Source organism: Chelonoidis abingdonii, chromosome 1 (assembly GCF_003597395.2).
Source record: "Chelonoidis abingdonii isolate Lonesome George chromosome 1, CheloAbing_2.0, whole genome shotgun sequence".
In the NCBI taxonomy this organism is placed as follows: domain Eukaryota; kingdom Metazoa; phylum Chordata; order Testudines; family Testudinidae; genus Chelonoidis; species Chelonoidis abingdonii.
The window spans coordinates 107,183,097-107,198,239 of record NC_133769.1 but is presented as its reverse complement, the minus strand read 5'-3'; the positions used below and the strand labels follow the sequence as shown (position 1 = coordinate 107,198,239).

The window sequence follows — 15,143 nt, the reverse complement described above, 5'->3', positions numbered from 1 at the left end:
ATTAGAAGTGTAACAGTGTTCTCACCTTCTGCAAAGCCTGTGAATTTTGCTAGTTGAGTTTGGAAGTAAAATTTTTTGATATGCTGCTAGAAACAATTGTGGTTTTGTATTGCAGAAAATCAATTTTCATGATAAAATAAAAAGCATTTCCTGTCCACAAATAGTCCTTTCTGCCCAGAGGAAAAACAACAACCTGCAGTTGGCTGCCCTTGTATGCTGGACCCAGAAAGATAGTATCTCTGGACAGGGGACAGCCTTATCTTTCTTGGTAAGTAGGGCCTAACTCCCACTGAAATGAATGAGAGTTAGGTGCCTAAATACTCCTGAGGCTCTGAATCTAACTCCCTGGTTAGCTAGTGAGTATAGGGATTCCTTTGGCATCCTTTCAGGTGGCTGCCTGCGAACATGTTACTTCCCAAGGTTTCAACACTGAGGACTGATAGGAGCTGTGTGTCATTGTAGTTTGCACCATGTAGCGATGGGACTAACCACCATGTAGCGATGGGACCCCCCTACCCCATGCTCCTGAAGGGAATAGGCCAGAGAAGCTGTGGCCCCGGGCGGAGGCCCTGCCGCCTGTCCCCGCCCCCCGAAAGTCAAGGGGTGGGACAGGAAGTCTAAGGCCCCCTCCGCCTGTCCCCGCCCCCAGGAAGTCAAGGGGCGGACGGAACGTACAGAAAGTCCGGCCCCAGCCTCAGTTAGGAGGAGGCTGCCAGAAAGGCAGACGCTGGGGCCCGAGCTCGCCGCTGGGCCCCGGCTTACCCCGCGCCCGATATCCGGAGGGGTACTGGCCTGACCTCCCCTGGGGGCAGTACCCAGAGAAGCCGGCTGAGCCCTCTGACGCTCGGCCTGTGCGAGGACTGGAACCGAAGACGAACCGATTGGACCGACCGCCCGAACCCTGGTAACCCTGAGGATGGACGCGGACCGCCCGAACCCCCGGAACCTGACCGGAGAGTGGACTGGACCCTCACACCGCCGAACCTCCTGAGGAACCCATGGTTTGGACCACCCCGGACGACGCTGGTGAAGGCAGGTACCCGGTGAGGGGAGGTTGGAAGTGGCCTGGGGCCAGCCGACTCCCATCTGGCTGCAGACTCGCCGGAGCTCATGTCAGTGTGTTTCGGTCAGGATCCCCCACTGACTGTCAGCGGCGTTGACCGCTGCTAGGGCCCTGGCTGGAACGCAGTGGAGTGGGAGGGCCTGCGTTCTCCCTGCCACCCTTTTAAGGTGGCAGACTCCCCCCTTTTGCCTGAGGACACCATCTACAGTGGCTGCCTTATCGCTCCAGGGCGCCCTGCTGCAAGGCCTGAGCCTAACTGTGTGTGTTGCCCCGCCCTGCCCACGGGTCTGGGCTTATATATAGACTGTTGTCTCTCGCTCAGCCCTGCAGCAAGGCCTGAGCCTAACTGTGTGTGTTGCCCCGCCCTGCCCAAGGGCCTGGGCTTATGTATAGACGGTTGTCTCTCGCTCAGCCCTGCTGCAAGGCCTGAGCCTAACTGTGTGTGTTGCCCCGCCCTGCCCACGGGCCTGGGCCTATATAGACTCCTGGCTTCGTGCCCAGCCCGACTGATAGGGCCGGGGCCTTCTACTAACTGTTGCCAGTTCCCTCAGCATCCCCCCCCATCAAGGGGTGGGCCCCAGGCTGACGGAGTGCGGTGAGCTGGCGCGGCTCACCTCCACCCTCCGTGTAAGAGGGTTGAGCCCCGGTCCCGCCCTACTACACACCAATATCCAGAAATCTTTCTTGAAGGGTGGCATGTAAGACTGCACTTGCTCAATATGGAGTTTGTTGTTTGGCCTACAGTCCCACCATCTCATCGTTCTGCACACGTCGCTTTATCAGATTATTTCACCCCGATGACAGCAAGTGTGCATGTTTGGTGTAGTAGTTGGCTGCACTGGGAGAGGGTCATTTGGTAAAGGCTTGTGCACAGAAGAACAGTTAAAGGGGGTGATGAGAGGTTGGCATTCTTAGGAGGGCAGAGTTACAGTTGCAGTGTGTGGTCTGTAGTGTGCTGTAGTTGTGACAATATTTTTTTTAAAGAGATACCCATCACTGATGAAAAGTAGGACTACCAAAAAATAATATTTTTTTTGAGTCAAAACCCAAATTCAAAGTCTTCCTGTTTGAAACTTATGAAAAGAAAACCAACTAAAAACTACATGGAAAATGGAAATGAAATAAAAACAAACCACATGTGAAATTTCACTCTCATTGGCCATCAGGTTTTAGAGCAAAACAAAAAATGATGCTCTGTTTTAAGTCCATTTTAGAGCTCACTTCTAACTGTAAAAGTGTCTCCATAGCAGGAACTCCCTATGTCACTGCCATATTGTGAGGCTTAAATTTGTTGACACTGTAGCTGTGAAGTGCTTTGAGAGCTCTGGGAGAAAAGCACTGTAGAAGTGCAAATTATTATTGATTTAGTTCTGGGACCTGTAGGCCTACGAGATGTGCCTCTCACGTAGTTTTTCCTCCAGGGAAGAAGGAGCACAAAAGTGAAACTTCTGTTTCTGAGAAGAAAATATTTATTTTCAGAAGATTCCTCAGGCTCAAAATCTGCATTAATCTCTCATAATGGGAAATCAAATTCAAACTTATTCTATTTCTTTATTATAAAACTCAAATTGCCTTTTGCTGTACTATTGTAGTCTCCTGAATTTGATTTCTGTTGTTCCTCATGATACACCTTTTTATGCAAAATCTGTATGTAAAGTCTCAGCCTGTTATCTTCTATCTGATGAACATACTGGGTCAAATTCCCACTGAAGTCAGTGGGGCTGAATGGGTGTAATTGAGTGTAAAATTCATCTCATTGACTTATTAATGGTTTTTACTGTAACAGAAAAACTCAAACTTCTCACAAGACACTCATCAAATCATAGGAAGCCATGCCTGAAATATAGCTTAATCATAAATAAATATGCTATTCAATCTTACTTATATATGTGAATTGGCTCATCACATCAGAGTCACTGAAACAACACAGAGAATATTTAAAAGACTTTCCAATGACCTTATCAGCAGGCTATTATAGGGGTTCTAAAGCCCTCCAGAACACCTGCTTTCACAGGCAATAATAATCACTGTTATATTTGTATTGGCTTAAAGTCATGTTATGATGATGATGACCTACTTCTAGTAACTTAATTTCATTCTGCAGAGCTCTATTACAGAGGGATAGAAACATTTAGGCATAGTCCAAAATTACCAGACTTTGCTCAGACAATCAGGGGTAGAGAAGTTGATCCCTTCCTCAGAAAGAAAAGTAGTCTCCTTCCAAAAAGTGCTTATGCTGGCTTTGATGTTCAATGACGTTCAGATATTTTATTGGACTTCAGAGTCTCGTTACTCATCGAACCTCAGTACTTGTTGCTTAATAGTACACTCCTATATTGGTCAATACACTCCTACGTTGGTCAGTATGTTGGCACCAGCTACACAAAAAATCTTCAACAGTGTCTTTATGTAGATAGGCAAATATGGGGTCAAATCCTCAATTCCTTACTCAGTTTTTATTTAGGCAAGTCCCTCTTTGACTTCAATGGGAGATAGGTTTGAATAAGAATTGTCAGCCCTAAGGTCCCATTCTTTCAAACTATTCTGCACAGGAGGATCTTTGTGCCCACAGAGAAGCCCACTGAAGTGAGTGGGGCTCTGTACAGAAACAGGATATGCTTGCAAGATTAGGGCATAAGCAAGAACTTCAAAGCCGGTCATTGGAAAGACTCCCATTGGCTTCAGTGGGCTTTGGGGCAGACTTGTGTTGAGGAACTATGCAACGGATATTCTAAAGCAGATAAAGAAATTGTGCCCAACCCCCAAAAATCTTTTTCCAGTTAACATAATTAATTTCATACATTAAAATGAGAGTGCCAGATCATGGATTAGCAATCAGCTAAGTATATTCATATATGGCATGCATTAGAGGAAAAGACCTCATTAGTTTATTAACCTTGCCTTCCCCAATGGACACTTCCAAAGTTGACTGCAAAGGCTGTGAAATTTATTAAATTTGAAAATGTACCTATTATAAAAATCAATTGCTTGCCATGTTTTTGTTGTTTCATCTGTATGCTGTATAAAATCTGAAGGTCTGTAAGCCTGTATTTGTTAATTTTTTATTTCAAAGTGAATTTATGTTCATGAAAAGTCCTGTATTGACAGCCCTAGAGACTGAAGTCCCAGAAGCTGCATGAGCTTTGAAATATCCTACATCTCTATTTATATTGGCATTCTGGCTTTGCATTTGTGAGAGCTTGAATTCATGCTCCAATTAAATTTTCCCTAGGTACCACAGTTTTGGAAAAGCTATTCCATGCAAAGAACAATAAAAATACATATTACATTAGTTTAAGTGGTTCATAAAAATGGTGTTTCTCAAACACTAACTCCACCACCTATTAAAGCCATTATATAGTATAACTGTCCTTTTTACTTAAATACATTTAAAACTTGCTTTTCAGTTATAACATCTAGATGCATATTATTTCTACAAGTTCCTGAGTTAGTTAATTCATCCTTCTTTCCAAAGTCTGCAGTATATTAATTGCATTTTGAACTTTCTAGTCTATGTGCTGTAAGAGAATCCACTGTTAAAATATTTCTCATGCTTATTTTCATTTCATGGCAGTAGTTAACATAGATGAATGGAGGTTCAAGGGAGAAAGAAGCTCACCAATTTTGGTGGCTGTCATCAGGCAGAGGAAAGTTTGTCTCATCAAACTTTACATAAAGCATTCTAAAAATGTTCAATTTGTCTTTTTTTTTGCTTTCTTTTTACATTTCCCTCTACTTTATCCCTTCATCTGTTGTAGATCTGAGTTTCATTCCTTCCATCCCTTTCCCTGTCTCTTTTGTCTCAGTCTGATTTTCCCCATGCTTAATGCTTAGTGAACATTTCAGTTCATTTTTCTCTCAGATTGTTCTTCTTTCACCTCCCTTTTCTCATCTTTCTGACTGCCTCTTTTCAACTCTCTTCCCCTCCCATTTCTCCTTAATTATTTTCTCTTTCTTGCACAGATGTTTTTTTTCTCTCCCCTTTTTCAAACTCCAACTTTTTCTGTTGTTCTGGTAAATGATTCCCTTTCTTTTGGTTTCCTTGAGTTCTCTCTCAGCCCCATTCTTCTGTTCACTTTCAGTCTATCCATGTATTCTCTCTCTTCCTCTCAGGTCCCTTAATCAATCCCTCCTCTCCTCTTTCTTCCACAGAATGTGGGCTCTCTTTCATCTGCTGTCCCTCTTCTCTTGTCCTCATTTCCCCCTGCTTATCTCTCATTCTCTTCTGGCTTTCATTCCCCCAGGCTTCATTCTCCCTCTCCTTTTCCCTCCCATTGTGCTCACTTCCCCCTCCTGGTTCTCTCAATAATCCCTCCCCTTCTCCCACTTTTTTCTTCTTCCAGTATCCTCCTCAAGCTCTCCCTCCATTAGGATCATACTTTAGGTTTTGGGAGGATGTAGGGTGACCAGACAGCAAGTGTGAAAAATCAGGACAGGGGGGTAATAGGAGCCTATATAAGAAAAAGACCCAAAAATCAGGACTGTCTCTATAAAATCTGCACATCTGGTCACCCTAGGAGGCTGTGAGGACCTTTCTGCTAATCTTTCTTCCCGTTGTGAGGAGAAGTATGTTCCAAGGTGATGAGGGCGGCCCCATCTTCTCTTTGTGTGGAGACTTGTCTAGAGGGTGACTGATTGTTCTTGTGGCCCTCAGGAGGAGATGTGTCATGGGGAACCAGTAGGGAGCTGCTGGGAATCTTCTCTCCCTTCAACCACAGTGAAAATGTTTTTACCCCATCTCCTAAGGTCATAAGGATGTGGAGCACAAAGAGGAGTTGCCATAGTTCTTCTCTTTTTTTTTTCCCCCAAGGCCATGAGCATTAAAGTGCTGGGACATACAGAAACCATATAGGCTGCTGCTCTATGGTTGATCTTTGCCTGGAGAAGACTCCACTCCTCATACATTCATAGTGGGAGGTACCTCTCTGTGGTTGACTCTCAGCAAGTATTACAGAGCCATTTCTTCAAAGCGTTGAAAAAGCCTTGGGGAAGAGGTGGGACAGGGCTTGCTTTCTCTCAAAAAAGCAGGAGCTTCATTTCTGACAAGACATTCAGACCTTAGAAGTTGTTTTTAGGACTATATAAATTCTAGCTTGTTCTTCTGTAACTTTCACTGAAAATGCTTTATCAACTTTAACTTTTGCAAAGTATAAATCTCAATATGCTGACCATTCATTTTTATTTAATTTGATTTAATTTAAATCTTTTTCTCACTACCGTTGGTATTATTATGAATTTACCTGCCAATTTGGATTCTGTCTTTAAAGAGAAAAACTCCTTCATGTAACTTTGGAGAGAGGGTCCTACAGGATAGAGTTGTGACACCAGGCCACTGCACACTGTACTCAGTCAAATGGCCAGGGCAGACAGGCCTAACCCCAGAAAATGTGCTGCACAGTGTAAAAGGCAAGTAACACATAAAGGAGAGATGCTCAGAGGCCAAACAGGAGACCAAGGTGGAGACGTGTCCAGATGTGACAGTGGCCATGGACAGCTTACTTAGGGTCATTTAGATTGTAAGCTCATCAGGGCAGGGACATCTTTTACTACATACATGTACAGCACTTAGCACAATAGGGCCCCAATCCTAGATGGAGCCTCTAGGCACAACTGTGATACAAATAATAATAATGGGGACTCAGAGTGCTAGTGTAATGTATATGTGAAATAATAATGGAGAGCAAGAGCAAAACAAGGAATCACTGGACATCATTTATGTCTGTATATAATAGCTGTGGTGAATATTAAATTAATTTCATTCTGGGGAAAAATGCCAGAACTACAGCTTTGGAGACTAAAGTCATCTATTAATTTACAGAGTAGACACAGCACTCTTGGGCAGCTGAAATGAAACCTTCTTCCTTAATGTCCCCTCATTGTGCCTCTGTTCTGAGATAGTGAAAGAGTTCTGAGGAGATCAGTTCATGATCATTTAGTGTTTGGCTTCTCTATTGAAAATGGCACTTACTGTCAACAGTAGTGATGGTTTTATGATGTGAATACTTGTCCAGTGGGATCTGGAGTGAGGTTCTAAACTCATTTTCAGTAGATCCACAGTAGCCATCTGATTACATTTAGACAGTGATGAATTGGTAATGTAAGAAAGTAAGAACATAAGAATGGCCATACTGGGTCTGACCCAGGTCCTGTCCCAGTATCCTGTCTTCTGACAGTGGCCAATGCCAGGTGCTTGAGAGGGAATGAATAGAACAGGCCATCATGGAGTGATCTATCCCCTGTTGTCCACGCCCGGCTTCTGGCAGTCAGAGGGTAGGGATACACAGAGCATGGAATTGCTTCCCTGACCATCTTGGCTAATAGCCATTGATGGACCTATCCTCCATTAACTTATATAATTCTTTTTTGAACCCTTTTATAGTTTTGACTTTCACAACATCTCTTGACAAGTTCCACAGGTTGACTGTACATTGTGTAGAAAAGTACTTCCTTTTGTTTGCTTTAAACATGATGGTTCTTGTGTTATGTCAAGGAGTAAATAACACTTCCTTATTCACTTTTTCTGCACCATTCATAACTTTATATTTCTCTAGCATATCCCCCCTTAGTGGTCTCTTTTCCAAGATGAAAAATCCCAGTCTTTAATCTCTCCTCATATAGAAACTGTTCCATACCTTTTCTCAATTCTAATATATCTTTTTTGAGATGGGGCAACCAGAAGTGCACAAAATATTAAAGCTCCGAGAGTACCATGGATTTGTATAGTATCATTATGATATTTTCTGTTTTATTATCTATTCCCTTCCCAAAGGTTCCTAACATTCTGTTATCTTTTTTGACTGCTGCTGCACTTTGAGGAGGTGTTTTCAGAGAGCTAGCCACAATGACTCCAAGATCTCTTTTTTGACTGGTAACTGCTAATTTAGATCCTATCACTTTCTATGTATAGTTGGGATTATGTTTTCAATTGTGCATTTCTTTGCATTTATCAACACTGAATTTCATTTGCTATTTTATTGCCCAGTCACCCAGTTTTGTGAGATCTCCTTGTAACTCTTCGCAGTCTGCTGTGGACTTAACTATCTTGAGTAAGTTTGTATCATCTGAAAATTTTGCCACCTCATTGTTTATCCTCTTTTCCAGATCATTTATGAATATGTTGAACAGCACTGGTCCCAATACCGCTTCTGGAGGGACATCACTATTTACCTCTCTCCAAATGGAAAACTGACTATTTATTCCTATTCTTTGTTTCTTGTCTTTTAACTAGTTACTAATCCATGAGAGGTCCTTCCCTCTTATCCCATGATTGCTTACTTTGCTTAAGAGCCTTTGGTGAGGGACCTTGTCAAAGGCTTTCTGAAAATCTAAGTACACTATAGCCACTAAATTACCCTTGTCCAGATTTGCTGACCCCCTGAAAGAATTCTAATAGATTGGAGAATCATGATTTCCCTTTACAAAATCTGTGTTAAATCTTCCCCAGCAACCTGTATTCATCTGTGTCTGATAATTCTGTTCTTTACTGTAGTTTTAACCAATTTGCCTGGCAATGAAGTTAAACTTATTGGCCTGTAATTGCCAGGATTGCCTCTGGAGTCTTTTTTAAAAATTGGTGTCACATCAGCTATCCTCCAGTCATCTGGTACAGAATCTGATTTGAGTGATAGGTTACATACCATAATTAGTAGTTCTCCAATTTCATATCTGAGTTCCTTCAAAACTATTGGGTGGATACCATCTGGTCCTGGTGACTTATTACTGCTTAATTTATCAACTTGTTCTCTAACCTCCCCAACTGACACCTCAATCTCAGACTTTTCTTCAGATTTGTCACCTAAAAAGAATGGCTTAGGTGTGGGAATCTCCCTCATATCCTCTTCAGTGAAGACCGATGCAAAGAATTCATTTAACTTCTCCACAATGGCCTTATCTTCCTTGAGTGCCCTTGCGGATCTCAAGCATCCAGTGTTCCCACTGATTGTTTGGCAGGCTTCCTGCTCCTGATGTACTTTTTGGTGTTAGTTTTTGAGACTTTTGCTAGTTACTCTTCAAATTCCTTTTTCTCCTGGCTAATTATAATTTTACACTTGGCTTGCCAGAGTTTATGCTTCTTTCTGTTTTACTCTATAGATAATTTAGAGGTGAAATACTCCATATTCAAGGAACCAGGCATTCCCTTGACAGACATTACTTTCCAAAAGTGCCACTAAATCTTTGATACCTATATTTGAAACCTAGGGGATATTTTAAATAATATTCACAATCATGATGCTTTTCCTTATTAGGTAAAACACACATTACTTGCTACATGACCAGGCTTGAGTAAAATCTCCTACCCTTTGTGCTTTTGGCATATCAGTGTGGCGCTGAGCACGTACAGAGCGTGCAGATTTGGGTGGCTTGATAGGAGCGCAGTACATTTCCAGCCTCCTCAGGTCACAGCTCTGGAAGCAGCATTCATCCACTATTCCCTTGTGGTGTAAACGTCTACTGCTGGATCCATACCCCGTTGGCTTACCTGCACACAACACAAATGGGAGAGTTTTATTGTTGGGGAAAAAATGCAAAAGCCTCAGTAGCACTCCTATGATAGGCTGCATTATTATAGCTGGAATACTAGTGACAGTTGTAGTTAAGGCTGCCTATATGACTCTATATGTCTATATGGCCCTTTCTTCAGTTGTTCATAACTCTCTGAGTCATTCACCTGAAAATGTTCAGCCTTTGTCTGTGCCTAAGGGCTATTTTATTTTAACATTTGAGCAAAACCATAACTTTTCTTATTATAAAAATGTTGTTAAAAGCTTTTTTGGAACTATTTTAGCACTAAAGAGGTTGAGGGTAGGAAGTTTACATTTGGCAATGTACCTGTCATCATTTGGGTGAAAACTGACTTTGAATTGGTAGAATTAGGAGTGTTTAAAGATCATAGTTTGTTCATAAAAATCATAGAAAAATAGGACTGGAAGGGACCTTGGTAGGTCATCTATTCCAGTTCCTTGCGCTGAGGCAGTGCTAAGTATTATCTAAACCAGCTCTGACAGGTGTTTGTCCAACCTGCTCTTAAAAACCTCCAATGACTTTGGGCTAGTCTACACTAGAATGGCTACCTATGTAGCTGTGTCACTCTAGCATTGCTAGAGCAGACACTTTGTGCCAATGGGAGAGATCTCTCCTGTCAGCATAATTTCTCTACCTCCCTAAGTGGCAGTAGCTTCTCCTGCTCACATAGCACTGTCCACACTGGCGCTTAGACAGATGTAACTTATCTCACTCGAGGGTGGCTTTTACCTGAGCGACTTAAGTTATAGAAAAGTAAGCGCTAGTGTGTGCAAGCCTAGAGATTCCACTGCCTCCCTAGGTAATTTGTGCTTAACTACCCTTAAAGTTAGGAAGTCTTCCTAATGTCTAATCTAAATCTCTTTTGCTGCAATTTAAGACCATTGCTTCTTGTCCTGTCCTCAGTGGTTAAGGAGAACAATTTATTTCTTATTGAATTTCATCCTACTTATTTCAGACCATTTCTCCAGTTTGTCAAGACCATTTTGAATTCTAATACTGTCCTCCAATGCGTTTGCAACCCTCCCAACTTGGTATCATCCACAAATTTTACAAGCGTATTTGGTATGCCATTTAGCCAAACCATTTATGAAGATAGAATAGAACCAGACCCAGAACAGATCTCTGCAGGACCCCACTCAATATGTCCTTCCAGCTTGATTGTGAACCATTAATAGCTACTCTCTGAGTATGATTTTCCAACCAGTTGTGCACCCACACTATAGTAGGTTCATCTAGATTGTATTTCTCTCGGTTGTTTATGAGAAGGTCAGGTAAGACGGTATCAAAAGCCTTACTAAAGTTGAATTATATCACATGTACTGCTTCCCCGTTATCTTGGCTTGCTACCCGGTCAAAGAATATTAGGCTGGTTTGACATGATTTGTGTTTGACAAATTTATGTTGACAATTACTTATCACCCTATTGATAGGTGCTTACCTTGATTGTTTGATTATTTGCTCCATTATCTAAGCTGACTGGTCTATAATTCCATGGGCTGTCCTTATTCCTCTTTTTATAGATAGGTAATGTATAGTAGTTTCTTTAAAATAATGGACAGTGTTGTTAAGATACTATTTCCTAACATTTTAAACAAAAGGGGGCTTCGCTGAACCTGCATGTGAGGCTAAAATTAAGTGTAAAGGGGAAAAATATAGTGAATTTTTACAGACTGTAAGATGTGGTTTAATCAGAAAACAGTAAGCAGTAGAAAGTAAAGTTGAGTTAGCAATAACCAGTAAAGTGCTGTAAAAGCATTAAGCATTAAGGTGCATGGTGAGGGAATGCTGTATACTGCTACCTAGCACCGTGTAGTTGTGAAACAATGTATGAAACAGGACTGGTATTGCATACTGTTTGCTGCTTATTGTACCCTATGGTCACTGATCAGTTGCGATAAGTGTGTGCTCTGTGAACGAGGCAATGTTTGCCCATTAAATGTTTGTGAAAGTAAAACTTGATGACACTAATGTTTACCCAATGTGAATACAACAGGGGAACCAATGCAGCAGAAATGAATCCACTTAATAACTCAAATTGATGGTCACAGAAAATGTTTGCCAGTATTAATCCAGCTCTAACCAACAATAAAGTTATTAAAATCCTCACAACTTCCACTTCTACTTTTCTCTCCTTCTGATCCATGTCTTCCTTCTTTCTGACTTTCTTTTTTTGATTTCTTGGCTAGTTTCTGCTTTTCTCTCCACTCTTTGACACCAGGCAGGGAGTTGGGCATGCAGCAGCCCTCTCTTTGCTGAGCCTGTAGTTTTACTACTACACAGTGACAACATCCAGTTGAACTGTCAGGAGACTGAGTTTTAGGAAAGGACAAGGGACACAGTCTGGATGAAGAGTGAGACTGTCACAAAATAGATGAATTTAATTTTTCATTGGGAAAATTTTGCTTCTTTCCCTTTTACAGTAAATTCTGGAGGCATAAAGACATCCTGGAGTTGTCAGTTTGGGGAAGACAGTACAGTTTGTACTCCTTTGTGATTAAAACAAATAATCACTGATCAAGAGCCTCTGAGACCACAGTACATCCATAAAAGAAAAGATTTTTTTTAGTGATAAAATATGTCTAACTTTATAGCCAGGGATACCGTCAGCTCAGAACTAACTGTCCCTGTGAGCTTTGTAAACTTAAACAATAGGGTTTTTTTAAACATCTTTTTCCAGGGATTATAAATTAAAGAAAAAGAAAAACATGCTTATTTAGTACATTGTAATCCACTGAGGGCCTCTATACTGTACATTCTCTGCTAAATTATTTGTTTCATAAAGATAAACAGGACAGCAAGCCAGTAATAGATTATAGTAATATTTTATGGTGTAGGGTTGTTTTTTGGTGTGTTTGTATGTGTGTACCACTGAAATGTCTTATAAATGTGCAGAGATCAAGAAATTTTTAAAGGATTTTCTAGATTATTTTCACCCAGTAAGGAACACTGCTACCTGTGAGATATGAGAGACTTGATTCTGAAGCTTTCTAACTTGATCTCCTTAGCATAACTTATTTTATAGAACTTAGTGTTTAGGGGTCAAAAATAGAGTGACATTTACTTTACCTGGTATTGGGAGCTGTCTCAGCCCTTGTCTACACTGGGGGACGGGGGATCGATCTAAGTTACGCAACTTCAGGTACGTGAATAACATAGCTAAAGTCGACGTACTTAGATCAACTTACCGTGGAGTCTTCACTGCCTTGAGTCGACTGCTGACTCTCCCCAGTCAACTCTGGCTCCGCCTCTTGGCCTGGTGGAGTACAGGAGACGATGGGAGAGTGCTCGAGGGTAAATTTATCATGTCTAGACTAGATGAGATAAATCGACCCCCGCTGGATCGATCAGTGTCCGCTGATCCGGCAGGTAGTACAGACATACCCTCAGATTCTCTCTGACTTATTTTACATTTAAATAATTGCAGGTTAAACTCTGTCCCAGGATGTGCCTGTGTAACTCTCACTGACACAGATCATCAAATTATTCATAGAAATTAGTTTATTTATCAAATTTAACTTTTTCAATTTACATGTTGCCTATTCACAGATTGTGATTTTAACAAATCTGTTGTGTCTTGTTTTAATTTAGGTTGTAACATTTTGAGGTCAAGAACTTTATTTTTCACTTGACATGTTTTAACAGTACCTAGAAAGCACTAATCCTGACTGGTTCCTTTGGGCACTACTGAATTACTAATAAACAATCAGAATCATATATTCACTGATGCAGTGTTTATCAATTGCAATTTGAGTTGTATGCCTTTTTTGTCTAGAAAAGAAGAGAAATTACATTCTGCCAAAAACCAGAACCAATTCATGATAGCCATGGCTTCTGTCTTCAGAGCAGGGCGCTGTTTTAGCAAAGCACTTAAACGTGTACCTGTGTCCATTCTTATTCAGAAAAGCATGTGCTTAACTTCAAACACACAATTGAGTCCCATTGAAATGTGCTTTGCTGAATGAGGTTGGATGTAAACATGTACTTAAAGTCAAGCACATGCTCGAATGCTTTGCTGCATCAGGGCTTAAATGAGCCGAACTACATGGTTCTGAGATGGTGCTTAGGACCAGGGAATCATCATCAAAAAGTCAGTCTGTTCTCAGTCATTCTGTTTATAGAGTACAGACACAGCACACCTAGCTAGCACTGGTATAAATAGCAGTGTAGACAGTGAGACACTGCTTAGATGAGTACAGTGAAGACACACCAGAACCCTACGGTATATGCCTTACATGGCTGTCTACATGCCCAAGCAGCACCTTCTATATCTACGCTGCTATTTTTATCATTGTAGTGTGCCGCTATCTCCCTGCTGCTGGAGTCTTTCCCTGCTGCAGTGATAAGCTCTGGTACTGGGAAAAGGCAATAGGGAAAGGCTCTGGCAGCTTCCCACTGCTGAACCCTTTCCCTGCTGCCTTTTCCTTGCCACAGACTTTCACAATGTGGACTTAGGCCTGGTCTACACTGGGGTAAGGGATCGATCTAAGATGCACAACTTCAGCTATGAGATTAGTGTAGCTGAGGTCGATGTATCTTAGATCGACTTAGAATCACTTACTTTGCACCCTCACGGCGTGAGATTGATGGCCGCCGCTCCCCCGTCAATTTTGCTTCCGCCTCTCGCTGAGCTGGAGTTCAGCAGTCGACAGGAGAGTGATCAAGGATTGATTTATTGCATCTACACTACACACGATAAATCGACCCACCGATGTGGTGGGTAGTTTAGACGTACCCTTAGACTTCCTTTCACCGTGACAGGGAGCTACATGTATCCCGCATGCTGCCACAAGAGTAGACAAAGTCTCACATGGTCCTTATCATCATAATATTTGAGTCATTGGGAAAGTCACCATCGTTTTTCATCTGTCTAAATGCTATGAGATTTCAGTGATAATCATAATATTTAATACTTCTTTAGTGCCTTTCATGAAAAGAGATCACAAACAATAAAGCCTCATAACAACCCTAGGAAGTAAGTAAATATTATTCTCTCCAGATTAGGAAATTGAGGCATAATAGGATTAAGTCACTTGTTAAATACTCCTTTAAATCATCAGTCAATTTGGATATAGAACCAAGTTCCCTTCACTGACTACATCTCCTGTGAATGACAGTGTCTTATGAATTTTCCTGAGACGATAACACTATCCCTGGTTCTCTACCAGAGCCAATTAGCTGTTATGCAGACGTATCAGAACATTTCCTACACTAACCTTTTTCTTTAATGGTAACTTTTTGTCTGATCCTGCAAAAGGACTGCAGGATCAGACCCTCTGGCTCCTATTCAGCAAAGCACTAAAACATGCACTGAACTTCAAGCACATGCCTAAGTCTCATTGAAGTCCCATTGAAGTTAAGCATGTGCTTTAGTGGTTTCCTAAATGGGGATAGACTTAAGCGTGTGCTTGGAGTGCTCACCTGAGTGAACAGCATGAGAAAATATCTTAAAAAGGCAAGAAGACCTACACATGCAATATCAGTTGTTCTGTTCATAAGAAATTCTATAATAAAAGGAAATGGTCTGAAGGGCAGTTCATTCAAGGGAATGAGTTCCCTA

At 41.5% G+C, this 15,143-nt stretch overlaps 1 protein-coding gene across 1 annotated transcript in view; it reads right to left on the bottom strand.

Moving 5' to 3' along the window:
• IGF1 (insulin like growth factor 1) overlaps positions 1-15,143 on the bottom strand; it is a 77,370-nt gene that overhangs the window by 8,891 nt on the left and 53,336 nt on the right. The window contains exon 3 of the mRNA XM_075061641.1: positions 9,361-9,542. Coding sequence (XP_074917742.1) covers positions 9,361-9,542 — 182 coding nt within the window. The remainder of the gene's footprint in view (positions 1-9,360; positions 9,543-15,143) is intronic.